This window comes from Mucor velutinosus (assembly GCF_035048745.1).
Source record: "Mucor velutinosus strain NIH1002 chromosome Unknown tig00001563, whole genome shotgun sequence".
NCBI classification, from domain to species: domain Eukaryota; kingdom Fungi; phylum Mucoromycota; class Mucoromycetes; order Mucorales; family Mucoraceae; genus Mucor; species Mucor velutinosus.
The window spans coordinates 1568138-1583696 of NW_027041904.1; the positions used below are offsets into that span (position 1 = coordinate 1568138).

General features: G+C 39.5%; 7 protein-coding genes across 7 annotated transcripts; 3 read left to right on the plus strand and 4 right to left on the minus strand.

Moving 5' to 3' along the window:
• Positions 1-108: 108 nt before the first annotated feature.
• ATC70_009120 (uncharacterized protein) lies at positions 109-650 on the plus strand (the record flags this gene model as incomplete). Its single annotated transcript, XM_064828359.1, has 2 exons — positions 109-163; positions 229-650. The coding sequence occupies 2 exons, from the start codon at positions 109-111 to the stop codon at positions 648-650; spliced, it is 477 nt and encodes a 158-aa protein (XP_064685561.1).
• Positions 651-888: 238 nt separating this feature from the next.
• On the plus strand, positions 889-2534 carry ATC70_009121 (uncharacterized protein; the record flags this gene model as incomplete). The annotated part of the gene is made up of 7 exons (XM_064828360.1): positions 889-1024; positions 1078-1119; positions 1180-1419; positions 1490-1598; positions 1652-1918; positions 1984-2440; positions 2493-2534. The coding sequence occupies 7 exons, from the start codon at positions 889-891 to the stop codon at positions 2532-2534; spliced, it is 1293 nt and encodes a 430-aa protein (XP_064685562.1).
• A 13-nt stretch (positions 2535-2547) lies between these two features.
• Positions 2548-3714, minus strand: BUD6_1 (Bud site selection protein 6; the record flags this gene model as incomplete). Its single annotated transcript, XM_064828361.1, has 7 exons — positions 2548-2658; positions 2717-2810; positions 2865-2997; positions 3058-3247; positions 3312-3478; positions 3532-3603; positions 3663-3714. 7 exons carry the CDS (start codon positions 3712-3714, stop codon positions 2548-2550), a joined length of 819 nt encoding a protein of 272 aa, XP_064685563.1.
• Positions 3715-5811: 2097 nt separating this feature from the next.
• On the minus strand, positions 5812-7427 carry ATC70_009123 (uncharacterized protein; the record flags this gene model as incomplete). The annotated part of the gene is made up of 2 exons (XM_064828362.1): positions 5812-7095; positions 7185-7427. The coding sequence occupies 2 exons, from the start codon at positions 7425-7427 to the stop codon at positions 5812-5814; spliced, it is 1527 nt and encodes a 508-aa protein (XP_064685564.1).
• A 125-nt stretch (positions 7428-7552) lies between these two features.
• Positions 7553-8275, minus strand: ATG9 (autophagy protein atg9; the record flags this gene model as incomplete). The annotated part of the gene is made up of 1 exon (XM_064828363.1): positions 7553-8275. The coding sequence occupies one exon, from the start codon at positions 8273-8275 to the stop codon at positions 7553-7555; it is 723 nt and encodes a 240-aa protein (XP_064685565.1).
• Positions 8276-8581: 306 nt separating this feature from the next.
• On the minus strand, positions 8582-9995 carry PUT2 (1-pyrroline-5-carboxylate dehydrogenase; the record flags this gene model as incomplete). Its single annotated transcript, XM_064828364.1, has 2 exons — positions 8582-9297; positions 9437-9995. 2 exons carry the CDS (start codon positions 9993-9995, stop codon positions 8582-8584), a joined length of 1275 nt encoding a protein of 424 aa, XP_064685566.1.
• Positions 9996-11110: 1115 nt separating this feature from the next.
• On the plus strand, positions 11111-12523 carry ATC70_009126 (uncharacterized protein; the record flags this gene model as incomplete). Its single annotated transcript, XM_064828365.1, has 6 exons — positions 11111-11162; positions 11214-11344; positions 11404-11488; positions 11546-12087; positions 12148-12345; positions 12410-12523. The coding sequence occupies 6 exons, from the start codon at positions 11111-11113 to the stop codon at positions 12521-12523; spliced, it is 1122 nt and encodes a 373-aa protein (XP_064685567.1).
• Between the last annotated feature and the right edge of the window lie 3036 nt (positions 12524-15559).

A 15559-nucleotide genomic window follows, 5' to 3' on the forward strand; every position in this document is an offset into this window, starting at 1 on the left:
GATGTACATCTACTGATGCATGAATCCGCCACATCATACGCAACTCAATAGACGAGATCTGTGAGTAGGCAGATACTTTTCATTTCATTCATATCTTACTATACTACAATGCGTTACAATAAAACTACCCTTGGTATATTCCGTCATTTATTCATCTTTCCTGGTAAAGTTGTCTAGACTCTCATTGAACTCTAAAGAAGCTTAATTGACGCTTCACTATGATAATAGATTTCTGGATTATCAATAACCCCGAGAATTGGACGGTCTTTGCCTACTACATTATGCTTATTGACATTGATCCCACATTAACAGCTCTTGGAAAGCTAAGCTCTGTGTTTCTGGACCTGATCTTGATGCAAAGTCTCTTCCACAATGATCCAAAAACTATCAAGTACACTCAAAAAATGCTAAATGGCTTACTAATCGACAACAGCTCTAATGCGGCCATCTGGAATAGCCAAATCATGAAATCCGCCAGAACCAGCTGTGCAGAAAGGATTTATGAAGTCATCTCTTCTACACTGATCTCGAAGGAAGAGTCCTTTGAAAGAAGCTTGACACCAAGTACTGAATACTACACCTGTAGCGAAGGTGAATTTTCTGGATCACTATATCAAAGTTGTGATGATTACTCATATGAATCATTATGATGTGTTAAGCGGAGAAGTGGCCTAGGAGAGGAGGAGGTGGAGGAGGAGGTGGAGGAGGAGGGGACAGTTTGGCTACTCTTGTGCTACACAAGATTGCGATTATTATTATTACAGCCTTTTTTTTTTTTTTGTACATACATGTAGGTTTTCACCTGCTAGCTATCTTTCCCCTTTTTCCAATTTTTTGTAGTCCTTTTCCCTGCCTTTTTTGCTGTGGTAAATTTGTTGTTGATGCAAAATGACAAATCCCACTTTAAAAGCAGTAGATAACACTACTAATGAAACGAGTGAATCGAGCAATGATACTGCTGCCAACAGCAACAGCAATCAAAAAAAGAAGAGAACTGGGCCCAAGAGGAGAAAAGTTACCCATGGTAAGTGTGGTAAATTGCACCTTTAGACATTGTCTAATTTGATGTGAGACCAGCCTGTGTTTATTGTAGAAGATCGCATATGACTTGTGATGATGGTAAAGTGCTTTTTGATTCACCTTCTCGTATCAAATCATTGAATATAATAAATCAAATAGGACGACCCTGTCAACGCTGTATCAAACGTAGTATAGGCCATCTTTGCCATGATGAAATCAAGAATACAGGCACGAGTAACAACAACGGCAGTGCCAAAAAGTCAAAAGCTGCCAATCATGCCAATGGTTCTGTCAACAGAGCTACAGCAAACTCTTCCCCATCCAACGCCACCACTGCCACCAACACTTCAGCTGCTTCAACCACACCTTCCATACCTGTTGTACCACAACATCTCGTTGGTAATTATTATAAAAGACTCATATGATTTGAGGTTTTTAAGCTTAGTTACACTAATATTTCTAAACATAGCAACGCCTAGTAATTTGGGTGGATTACCACTTCAGTTCTTTGGCCAAATGGGTTCTGGTCAATTGACATTTGCTAGTGAGCATATGGGCAATGAGATATCCGTGATTAGGTGAGTAAACTAACGCTTTGCTGCCAGTTGTATTAACATGTTGTGCGTCCTAGTAATTTCCTTGATTCACTTGGATCAGAAGCTCAAATCTTTCGGCCCGCAACAGCATTACAGCAACAGCAGCAACTGCAACAAGCACAACAGCAGGCACAGGAGGTCAACTCTACGGAAAAGTTCTTTTTGACAGCTGCAGATCCATCTGACGGAAGATTAGAAGATCGCTTAACAGAAGTCATCAATGCAAAATACGAAGCTGGGTTCTTGAAGCCCTACAACTACGTGAATGGTTATGCAAGGCTTCAGAAATACATGGACAGCAAGTAAGATGTGGCAGTGTGTTGGTTGCCCTATATATATATATATATATCAACTCTTTCTTCTATAGTATGTCGGCCTCAACCAGACAGCGCATCCTCAATGTGATGGGAACCTTTCGTCCTGCATTTCGATCTGTTGCTCAATCATTGACGGATATTGATTTGATTTTGGTGGAAGAAGCATTTGAGCGTTTGCTTTTAGATTATGATAGAGTGTTTAGTTCGATGGGCATTCCTGCTTGTCTGTGGAGACGTACAGGCGAGATCTACAAGGGAAACAAAGAGTTTGCTTCACTCGTCAATGTGCCCATTGAAAATCTTCGGGAAGGCCGATTATGCATATATGAACTCATGGCGGAAGAATCAGCAGTGAATTACTGGGAGAAATATGGGAACATTGCGTTTGATCCCGGGCAAAAAGCAGTTTTGACATCTTGCTTGCTAAAGAGCACAACTCCACCACAATCGAGCGTGATATCATGCTGCTTTTCATTTACCATCAGGCGAGATAAATATAATATACCTGTAAGTTGTGGCTGGCTGAGATAAAGATGGCATGCACTAATGACAAGGATAGACGGTGATTGTTGGCAACTTTTTACCTGTGCAGTTGCAGTGATTTTATTTATTCTTTAGGCTCTTCTTTGCTTTCCTTTGTATTTACTACAATTATCGCAATACCATTTTCCCTTTGGTACAGTTTTTAAATCCACACAGGCGATATGAAACCATTCTACATCACACTATTTTAGAAATTTAGTCGAAATGATGCATACAATACATGTGTGAATAAATGCTTACCTCTTTGTTGTCGCAAGCAACCATTTCTCCAAAGGAAACCTGCTGGCAATAGCAATACAGTTGCTCATTTGGATCAATTGGCTCCGAGTCAGATCTATTGCACAGGCATTTAGTGCATGTTTATGCAAACATGTCATGTTTAACGTACGATTTGGGTTTGCCGTTATTTTTTCTAGAGGGTAGTGCTTTGATGGGTTTTCCTTTGTCCTGCGAAGTTCGGCTTCTCGCTTGTTCTTTGAGTACTCGTGGTATATTTAGATCATCCTTCACCACTCTTCTCTCTATGCAAATGTGTATGTGAGTCAGCCAATGTAATTAGAGTTGTAGCCTGATTTGCCTACTCTTTGCTGATTGAGATTTCTCGCTAATCTTTTTGGATATCTTCTCTTTCGACGATAGTTTCGAGTATTCACGTAAGCTTCGGGAGGAAGGTGTCAACCCTGGTAAGGAAGCAATACGTAATGTGCCTATAGGCTGTGTCTCTTCGAACTTTACTAAATCTGCATCTAAACGGTTGCAATGACGGTCCACCTTAAGAAAAAAAAATAGATATATCAACACTACACATCTAGATTTGAATAGAGGCTGTCCTTACTGCGTCCGATGTCAATTTAGCTAGAGCTGCTTTCTCGCTGCTTCTTTGTGCTGTTTCTTCGAGCAGAGACACCAATGCTTTTAGCTGAATGAATCTTTCATTAGCATCAATCTCATCGATATTATCAATCAAATCAATAGCTGCTTTTGCTGTGATAGCATTTGAATCTAGTCAGCGTGTCAATAGGAGAATGTTGTGGCCGTTTGTAAGTTGTTTCTACCTTGAGCGTATCCATCCATTTCTTTGAGAAGCGTAAAATTTTTTTGAAGATCAATTTGCAACGCTTCGACAGCTACGAGGGTTGCAAGGAGTCAGTATGTGTTGCTGATTGAGTTGGCAAGCTCAACTTACTGTCAATGTAGTCATCAATGTAAATAAGGTTATCTATGGCGGTTCTTGTCATGGTAGTGGTATTACAATAATGAAAAAAGAATGGAAAGATAGAAAGAAGAGAGTGGGAAGGAGGTTTAATTAACGGGTTTATTATTGTTACAATGTTTGCGTGCCTGAGTGGATTTAAACATTCTCGGTAAAACAATTAAATGCTGTTGATGAACAAGTACAGGACATTCTGATAAGTAGTAGAATCCGATAGAAGGCGAGTTCTTAGCATACGATACGATTTAGAATCAATAGGGCAGGCATTTTAATGGTATTTGTATGAAAGCTTACCGAGCATTGATATGCTATTTAATGAACATAATTGGCCAAATTGATATTATATGTTTATTTGCATGTTTTGACAATCAAGGATGGAGAGAATTAAAAGCCTCTTTGCAACACTCTTACAGAAAAGTGGAGAGACAGTGAGGTGAGGCTTTTATGGCTAGCTTTGATATCAAGGCATTGCTCTTAGGAATATTGTAGCAGAAAATGCAGGATATGTATGTACAATCCTATACGAACTGTGATTTCCAATGCTAATTAAATTAGCAAGAATCAAGTCCATCTCAATAGGGCTGCTTGACATTGATTCAAAAGACTAAATGAATGATGAAGAATTATAAATTTTCAAACTAGTTGAAATTTATGTTATATCTGGCTTCTCAGTCCCATTTTCTGAAATGCAAGACATTATGAATACGCATGACCCCTTAATCAAATGTTAGCTGTATCCTGGAGAATACTAATCGCATCAATAGTGGTTGGCTCTCGTACAGCTAATCAAGGCTAAACCACACATATGCTAATTCTTATAATGACAAAATTTGCTGCGGCCAAAGCGCAAATCCTAAGCTTATTTCAGATGTCGCTCTCGCCTCAGTTGGACGTAATCTGTTTGGCAGTATAAACGACACAAATGTTTTAGGCAATATATATATATATATATCAATGATTTCAAAGAAGTATATAATTATCTTACTCAAACTATAGATGTTGGATGTTTATAAATCACCCTGGCTTCTCGATATCGATATAGGATTATATCTGAAACAGAAGCAGCTTTTTTGTACATTTCTCAACAAAAAGCCACACATAAACTAACTGATGATGGTGCAGATGAGTAGCTCGGCGATGTTTTTAGTGAACCGGATTGTAGTTTTATCAATCTGATTGCATGCGACGCAGATTGTGTTGATGCGGAGACGCGTTGAGTCATTGATATCAGCTATAATAGCCCTTTATTTATTGTTATCGTCAAAGAATACGTAACAATGGCAAACCTTTTTCACCAATGCATACAATATATTTTTGCTTTTACGACTGAATCCTTATAAAACTATTTGGAACCTTTATTTTACTGTTGGCAGCAATCTTTTCAGCTGGAGTTTGGTATTGTTTGTCGATTTCGCAATGACTAAAGGGTAAATCACATTGATTATTTTACCTACACATGGTGAGTTGTCATAGATTTGGCTGAGGTAGACAATATAATATTGAAATGTATAAGGATGTACAAAATTCACAGACACAGGCGTGATCAGTGGACAGCTGATTGAAATTACAAATGTATGGTTTTTCTGATCTACTAAATTCAGGGGTAATGTCTTGTTCAATCTCCGCTTACAATGTTTGGTCTGTTAATTCTGCTATCAGATGTAAACTCTCTTCTATCCGAAGCTATGCATACTCGTTCTTTTGTCTAGTTAGTATCAACATTGGGACCTTGAAAAATGACTGAAAAATGACAGAGAAAACAAGTATCCATAAAGCCATGCCGCAAATGGAAGTATCTCAGGGTCAAGGTGATCTGGATCTGGATTCATAATTGAGAAAGACTATGATGAAATGGGTCTAGAACGCATTCTCAAGATAATGGCAAAATTGTAGATGATGAGAAATGATACATGTGCTTTTATTGATTTTTTACAGCAGCAACACAGGGTAATAAAAAAGAGGAAACAGCAGATGAATGATAATATAGTAAATGAGAATAAGTTAGGTCTAGGTTGAAACAAAATATAACGAAAAAGCAAATAGATAGGAATTAATAGTGGAGAGGCGTGAGAATGTCAATGTTACTAAATGGAGGTATGTTTGTGTATCATTATGTCTTGATCTAGATGATGGCACCGCCACCTTGTGTATCCTCATGAATCTTGTCTTCATCTGCCTTGACTCTTTCCTGAGCCTTATTGACCTCGGTCTCCCAATTGATGTATCCCAAGAAGATCAGAGAACTAGAGGCAACCAAGAACAAGGCCAAGGTCAACGCGACCCATAAGCCATTCAAATCCCAATCAAGCACAAATGTCAAGTAGTAACCAAGAGGCAATGCAACAACATAATAGGAAAACAAGTTGACCCAGGCGGCAAAGGATTGACGACCTAAACCACGGATGACACCACCACACACACCAGATAATCCATCAGCAATTTGAAACATGGCGCAGAGAGGCATAATCTTGGAAACAAGTGCAACAACATCCTCATCTGCGGTGAAAAGGTAACCAAACTTGGAGCGAACGGCCATAAAGAAAGTGGAATTGGTGAAACCAAAGAAGATGGCAAACATAATGGCCACAACAGACGCACGGCGAGCCTTGATAGCGTTACTTTCACCGAGGGAGTTACCAATACGGTTAGAAGCAGCGACAGACACACCGAAAGGGATTGTGTAAGTAGCAGAAGCCGTAGTCAACACAATAGATTGAGCAGCGAGATCACGAGTACTGAGATAACTTGCAGCCAAGGAGGATAGCTCGAATGCCCACCATTCAGCAGTGATCATCAAGAGAGATGGAATGGAGAGCTTCAAGAAAGGCCACCATCCAGTCAAGCATTCTCTTGACCAACCGCCCCAGGCTTCCTTGCCGTTTACAAATTTGATATAAAGCACCAGCAAGGTCAACATTAACCAGTAACTGAAACTTGTGGCCAGAGGAGCACCAATGAAACCCAATTTGAAGGGAGCAAGGTAGACAAAGGAATAGTTGAGACAGAGATTGATGGGAGATACAACCATGAGGACATAGGTAGATGCTTGCATGATACCTTGAGCTTGCAAATACTTCTTGGTAGCTTCGAACGCAATGAAAGCAGGAGCACCCAGCATCAAGCAACGCAAAAAGAGACCAGCGTGTAAAGCGAGCTCAGGATCTTGATTCAAGCTCAATAACAACTTTGTACAATTCCACCAGACGATAGCAATTGGGATGAACATCAAACCGAGGATACAAAGAGCACGTTGGAGATGAATACCGACGAGAGTCTTATCTTTGGCACCGGTCCATGCCTGACTACAAAGCGTATCTAATGCAGTTGCGGTGCCAAATGCAATGCTCCATGCTGTCACACTGGCAAACATACTGGCAAGTGCAGCCGCAGCTAATTCAGTTGGACCCTATATTTATGATTTGTTTGGTTAGTCATCATTTCTCACACTACCGCCATGGTAAGATTATTCTTAAGTTTTCTTGCACAAATATTTACCAGATGACCCAGTGTGAAAATAGATGCCATTTGAAGTGAATTTTGCATCAGAAAAGTGAATACAATGGGCAAGGCATTTTTGATCAGCCAACGAAATTCTGTCATCCAGCTGGAATCATCTCTGCCATTCTTTGGCAGTCTGTTGATTAAAGGGGTGGTCTCTGTAGGAGTAGAGGACAAGGACGAGCTAATTGACACAACATCTTGCTCCTCGTCATGGCGATGAACACTGGAATGGCTCATTTTGGTTTTCGCAATTGGGATATATGGAGAAGAAAAGAAAAGAAAATTTCAGAAAATTTTTATTCGACACATTTATACAGAGGGGGGGAGGTGACACTAAATTGTTAGAGACGATGGTATATGAGTCAAGAAAATGAAGAGGACCAATCATCTTCTGTCATTTCGATAGCGTTTTTGGCTGCAAGATTGGGATCACCATGAGCTTTTTGGATCAGATGATGGCGAATCATGTTGAGTCTTTCAATGGCTACCTGTTTGGACTCTGCTGTGTTTGGTTGTTCTTGTTGCATTGCCTCCTCTTTAGCCTCTTTGATCCACTGGCCAATGACTGGAATGCCATAAATGTCGTCTGTGTAATTTGTATTCTGCAAATAATCAACAATGTCTTCAGCAGACAGCAACCCCGTTGTCCAATGATGTTGCAACTTTTCTCTTTCTGAAAGTGCATGTTGTGTATCCATTTGATGCCGGTGACTGATGTATGTGATGGAATCTGGTCTTAAATCGTCGCCATGGATGTGGTCGCTGTAGGCTGTACCAGCGTTTAAAAAATTGAGCACTTCTGATCCATCCAATGGATCATCATATGCATCAAAGTGGTTGGCGATGGGCGGCGTAAACTGATATTCATTGAATGCCTTCTGGGATGGTGTATATGCCTGGACTTGATCAAATTCAAAGGACTCCTTTCCCTTATCCTTCTTCAATGTACGAAACCCATTGATGTCGCTCTTGTACAATGGCTGTTGCTGGGACGATGATGCCGACTGCAAATGTGATAGAGAGTGATCAAAATGCAAAGAGTTCTTGCTTGTAGTTGCAGTGGTTTTATCCATCCAAGGTTGCATGTTGCGGTTGTTTGAAAAGAGAAAGAGACGAGGAAAGAGCAAAAAGATTGTTTTGTTACAAAAGTAGAAGGCAAGAGATTAGATAAGGAGTAAAAAAAAAAAAAAAAAGCAGGGAGGCTCAAAGCGGCTTTATGTTTAGTAGATGATCCATGTGATAATTACAATTCATGTTTCCGAGATTTCCGAGAAACAAAGCACACAATGTCTTGATCTTCAGCATGAAAAAAAAAAAAAAAAAAAAAAAAAAAAAAAAAGATTGGCATCCTGCTTGGATAAATATTAACCATTACTCTTTTATTCACACATCTAATCAGAGTTCTCATCCTCATCCTCTGAAGACAATGATACACTCCATACATCAGACGGGCTGTTCTTTTTGTTCTTCTTCTTATTGACCATGCATGCGATAGCAGCATCGTATCCTTCTATGGGCTCCACAACTGGATACGACTTGCGTTGCGAGCTGTAACCTTCTCTTTTAGCATACTTTTTTTCAGGCACTTCAAGCTCTTGCTTTGTGCGTAAGAATGGCGACATTGCAAACCAGGGTAACGCTCGACGCTTTTTACCAGCAGCAGCAGAAGAGGAGGAGGGGGTTTCGGACCAACTGGACGCAGAAATTGAAGGGGCCGCTACGGTGGATGTGCTGGCATTGGTGGTGTTAGTGGTAGGGGCATTGGAAGGGGCGGTGCTAGCAGCGGCTGCTTTAGGTGAGGAGGCAACTAGTGAGAAGGTCGATTGGGGAGTCGCAGATGCTATCGAAGTTGATGGTGGTTTGGCAACAGGAGATGCAGGCTTGAAAGCGCTCTTAGCATTATCTACTGGCATGAGTTCTCTACGAGCGGGGCTTGATGCTGCACTTCTGGCAAATGATGAGTTGGTATTAGGAGTAGAGAACCCACTGCTGATAGAGATTGGGGAGGAGGCAATTGTTGCTGCTGCTGCTGCTGTAGTCGCAACGGCTTTCGCTGGTGCAATTGCTTTGGAGGGTATATTAGATATCGAGGGAGAAGATTTACTGACTATGGACGACGATGAAGATGGCTTTGCGACTATATCTCTTCTTTCTCTTTCCTTCAGGTTCATAACAAATTCTTTTAATTCCTTACCACCAAGGCCAGATCGCATGGCGGATTGTGCTTCCAATGCTATCTTTCTTACCTTGCAGAACAATTTCAGAATTCATATTGGGTGATAAGGGTGGTGGTGAAGTGGAGCAAGATGGCTTGATGGTCTTGTACTTTCTGTTGAGTTCAGCCAAGAGAGCTACCAGCTTGTCGTTGTCTCTTGCCTGTTCAGGCTGCTTTTGTGTCTTTTTGGCCTGTATAGAGGGGTGTTGTTGCTGTAAATGTCTAGCGAGTTGAAGTTGCAATTCCTGCTGAATGGCGCTAGATATGGGTGATTGCAATGAGGATGCTTGCTGTAACGGGGATGCTCTTTGTGATGGAGATGGTGGTGGACCTGCCGCTTGATTCGTTGATGATGTCGCTGGCTGTGTTGGCGTCTTTGGCAAACTACTTGCATGTGTATTTTGACCACCTGGACGCTGAATTGGAGTGATAGGTTCCTTTCTAGGCCTACCTCTTTTTGCTAATCGTGACAATGGTTCTGTTTGTGGTTGTTGTGAAGTGGGCGCTGCCATTGACAAAGTATTAAGTAGTTTGGGTAGCACTGGTACTTGATCTTGTGGAGGCTGTGATAATGGTCGTGGCTGCTGCATTGGTTGTTGATGAGAGGGCAGAAAATGTGGTGCTGTGTGAGCTGATTGATTTGGCTGAGCTAGTATAATTCCCTTGTTATGCCATTTTAGCATACACATGTGGATACAAGGAATTCGTGTTAATAAAAAGCCGGGACAATCACAACTTGTAATGGCATTATTGAGGTCTGTGAATACTCGGAAAGAAGGCTCGCTTGTAAGTCATTTCACTCCCCAAGTGGTGTCTACTTGAGTGATCAATGAAGCTAGATCTGTGCTTGAATCGTGGTTGATATTACTGCCTACATAAAACGAACAGCATTGTTTAACGATAGCGAGATAGTCGGCCATCAGATATTACCATTGTCGGAGGGGCGAGACATCTGTTCAGGACAGGATATAGTTGGTGTATATAGATGAGTGGTATCCAGCGAGTACCTTTGATGGAGTATCTATTGCTTATTTGGAAATAGAAAGAGAATGAAGGTTTCCATTTTTTGGTGTTGCAATTTTGGATGTTGCAGACTAACTGTAATCACGAGATAGTAAAGCAGCAAACAACAAGCAAATCGATTCAACTTGCATTACTCTTTATGATCGCTTCTGTTGAATGGAGCGAAATTAGCTAAATTAAACATCTTTGATCTCGTATTTCACTAAAGTCTCTCAACTTGCTTCTCAAAAGCGGCAGTATCTTTAATTCAAGAAATCCACATGCATGTGAGAAGAAGGATCTATTGATGTGGTTTATCTATACGGTACTCAATGCTACCAATTTTCAATTTCTTTACAATGATGATGCCAATAATAACCATCTTCAATGGCATTGCTTACTTGTTTAACTTATGAGATTGGCAATAGCCTACAAACAAACTAGAATCAATACCTTTCTATATAAACTAGAAAAAGGATTATGTAAAATGATTGTAAAGCACTTTTTCCATAGTAATATCTGTCTGTCAACTGTAGCAAAGCATCTACTAAAAGAGTCACTGAGCTTGGAGCTAGGCACAGATACTTCACACATGTGAAAGCCCTACCCACAGCCATATTTCAGTTTCCCTGCCGCAAAACGGATTGGTTGCCTTTCTTCCCCAGCTTTTCTCTTTTATTCATCTTTTTTACCCATACTCCATATGTTCAAATCCTGGTTACAGCGTCCAGAGACCAAAAAATACGCAGCCGATGGTACATTTGTATATTTAATTTGACCAACAAGATACTGATTATCCAACACAGTTGCCGTGTTTGCGCTTTCGCAAGTTGCTTTTTACTTTGCTTTCAAATTCGTAGTGGGTTCCCTTGATCCTACTAAAGCTAAACGTCAAGAAGCAAAGGCAAAGAGTAATCGTGTGCTTGGAAAGCTAGGCGTAAGTAGTCCAGCGATGCTTGCATGTCCTATGATTGCTCATACATACAATTTCTGTAGGCCAAGGACTTGAAATTAACAGAATACGAGCAAATCATTGCAGCAGAAGTAATCCACTCTGACGAAATTACTGTCAACTTCAAACGTACGTTCTTATTCATATTGGTCAATTGTTGATGGATACTAAGTATGTTGTTGATAGAAATTGGTGGATTGGATCACATCATCCAAGATCTTCGTGAAAGCGTTATTTATCCACTCTGCTATCCTGAATTGTTCACCTCTGCATCAGGATTATTAGGTGCACCAAGAGGTGTCTTGTTGTATGGTCCTCCTGGTTGCGGTAAGACAATGTTGGCCAAAGCCTTGGCTAAAGAGAGCGGTGCCACCTTTATCAACATTCATGTATCAACATTGACTGACAAATACTATGGTGAATCAAACAAACTTGTGTCTGCCGTCTTCACACTCGCCAGAAAATTGCAACCTTCAATTGTATTCATTGACGAAATCGACTCATTTTTGCGTGAACGTAGAAGTACAGACCATGAAACGACAGGTATGATGAAGGCTGAATTCATGAGTTTGTGGGATGGCTTGACTACGGGCGAAGATAGTCGGATTGTTATCTTGGGCGCTACCAATCGTCCCAACGACATCGACTCGGCTATTCTCAGAAGAATGCCAAAGAGGTTTTCTGTTAGATTGCCTAGCGAATCACAAAGAAAGAGCATCCTTGAGCTTGTAAGTGATATCAATATGTGAACAAGTGGCTATCAAAAGGAGAAAGCTAATACGCCGTAGCTTTTACGAAACATTGAATTAGCATCAGACTTCAACATGACAGAGTTAGTGCAAAGAACAGCAGGTTTATCTGGAAGCGATTTGAAAGAGCTCTGCCGTAATGCTGCTATGATACCTATTCGTGAATTTGTCCGATCTGTCAGACCTGCTTCTACTGGCGAAGATGCCTCTCAAGATTTGATTGATTTGGATACCTCTGTAAGTTACATAAATGGTTTTGATGTTACTTTTGTATGCACAAGAGTTCTTATATTGACATTAGAAAATCAACACTCGTCCCTTGACCGTTGCCGACTTTTACTCTTTCGAGGCAACAAACGAAAAATCTTACAGCTACATTTCTGATGAGACTCCTCAACAAGAAAACCTTGATTGAACTCTCTTATTCACCTTCTAACCACCGTTATAAAATAAAAACATGCGAAAATCTTAGACTTATTCAATAATACAACCATATTCGATGATTTTCGCCCACTTTAACATATTGTTACAAATCGACTTTGGTTTTGTAACTGAATCTCTCTTTTTGCTGTAAATTGCCTACACTATCGAATAAACTACGCTTCACTGCTTACTATATTGGATCCTACTTCTGTTACTACAATTTGACATTAAACTCTTAAACATCTCTCCTTTCTAATGGAAGCACACAAATGGGAAGCAACTCCACATTATCCAACCTTTCATCCTCCAGTAACATTATCAATATCAACATTCACCATCCTTCAACAACAAATATATCTTTCCAGCTATAAAAATCGTTCAAGCTTTTAGGATTACTAAGTGTATCAAAATCAATTATAGAAGGATCAGCCCTTCATTACAAATTATATCATATAGAAATAGAATTCAGGACACATAATCCATAGAATCAATTTAATATAATATTCAAATGATATCAAACAATAAAATATTATCTTATTCCTACCTAAATCCATATCTATATAGCTCTATAGCTCATCGTCTTGTTATTTCATTGAAGTTATCAATCATAAGATCCCTTGAATCCTTTGCATACATTAACACCTCAATTCATTGTACTTTATCTACTTTTATCACTTTATTTACACATCCCTTTCTTTATTTCTATATTCTTTACTAGTTGGACAACTATAAACCTGGTGTTCATTTCTATAGACGAATCTGCTTTGGCTATTTATCTATATATTTACTCTATCCCACTCTTACCATTCACACTACAATAAACCACTTTGTAACAATATACAAGCCGAACTGCTTCACTGAAAGGAAGGTCACCGAGGGGTATAACCTGAACATCTAGTGCTTTTTCCTATTAGATTTTTCTTGGTTTTACTTAGCTTTACGAAGCTTAACGAAGTTTTATGAGGTTAGATGTTGCTATGGCCTTTTCAATCTAGTAAAAGATTAGTATTTTGCTTGCTGCTTGTAGTATAACAATGAGATAAAACCGCTTTGTGGTATCTTGCTTCGTCGTGGTGCGGCAAAGATTTGAAGCTGAGCTGTGCATTTCAGCAAAACGAGGAGGTTGCTTTTTCAGGCCCCATGTTGATGCTAGAGACTTCCAAACAGAACGATTATATGCCCATTTTGAGGGGTTACTAAGGATATAAACGAATTTTTAGTCGCTGCATTGGTCGTCAAATGATTAAGCGAGTAAAGTGTAAAGTAATTGTGGAATACATCCACTATGATCTGCATTCCGACAGTTCATCCAGTTACCAGATGTAGATATAAACTGTATGTACACTGGATTAGATGTACGATATCAATTTATACTATAAGAAGATATGGACTTCAGATACGCTAGTACTATAAAATTCATACTATATAAGATATAGGTTATAGATGGCACCACGGACATGGCTGGCGCTATAGACTTATATTTGTATTTCGACATTGACTACGGATGTTTACCATATCTGGATAAGCACCAAGATTAATGCAATATGAGCTTGTTGCTTCAGATGTGCACTTTATGATCCACGCTATAAGACACATGCTTATATCCATGATACTAGCTACAGATACTTTATGTACTACAGACTTGTACTTACTATATATGAGACATGCTATAGACATGCATATGATATGCTATAGACATGCCATATATCCAGATACATGCTAAAGATGTATGCTCAGCGATATACACTCAGATATGTAATATTGATATAGACTAAGGAGACTGTACCTATCGGATACATGCTACTAGATCGATATTAATTATCCTTATAGAAAGGATAGATCAGGGTACTTTGGATGAGAGTCTAATTATTCATCCAGACAGAGCTAAATCATGATTAGCTTGCTGGAGTTGTCTTTTAGCATGATTAGACATCAGTTGATCTGAGTTGACTTATTTGTCAATCTAATTAATAGAACTTTTATCCATTGTTATAGTATATAAGAAGGATCATCTACCTGGCCAGTAGAGATACTTCAGTTTACTTGACACCTGTCAGTTTGATAATAAAACATACCTTTATCAAGTTGACATTACTGTTTTTTTTATTCTTTTTTTTCCGTGAATTTTAGTCTATAAAGCCTCAGATTCCACAGTAATACCAATACAAAAAAACCAGTGCTTCGACGTTTCGGCACTAGTAGTATTTTTACAACTGCAAATTCAACCAGGCTTCTTTTCTACTAATTAAACTTTTCTCTTATCTTCTGTTTGCTCTACAAAATAAAACCTCCTCGTTTGGATACCTACTGCGATGCTTTCTTTCAAAAATGGAGTTTGCCATGACAAAAATACGTCTTTCTTCAATAACAGCAGTAGTATAGAAGCGTCTATACGGTTCTGAAGTCTATAAAATAAGCCCAAGGCGTGTATTGACTAATGTTGGCGCACTACAGAGAACTTATATGCGCCACTACTGTAGCAAAAATTAGCGTTTTAGCAATTAATTTTGGATAATTTGGCTGAAGCAGACCTTTTCGGCCGTGTAGCTCCGTGGATCCATTTAAACTTGATTTCACTACAGTTTGTTGATGTCGACTCTTGTATTACAGGGTTTATAGGTATTATGAATCTCTGTTTAGTCGATTTCGATACGTGACTTTGTTGTTTCTCCCTCCCCCCACATCGTGCTGACACCGACTCAGCATGTCCAATAACAGCCAATTATTCTTCTTGATAATGAAAAATGTCCAACATTGTGGATAGACTTTCAGTCTAGTGCTGCAGCTAGATATGGCATCTCTGTTGTAGACGGTCATCGAAAGTTTCCTGCTAACCTGACGAGGATCTCCTTCAATCCGAGCAAGTTGTTAGATTCAAATTTGCATAATATCATTGACGCCCAAGGCTTCAAATGACTGTAACCGTGCATTTCAAAACAAAAGATTTGCGCTCTAGAATTAGAATAAACGCTTCTATCACTTAGGAATTGAGTTTCGTACACTGCAAAATACCAGGATCGTCGGATAA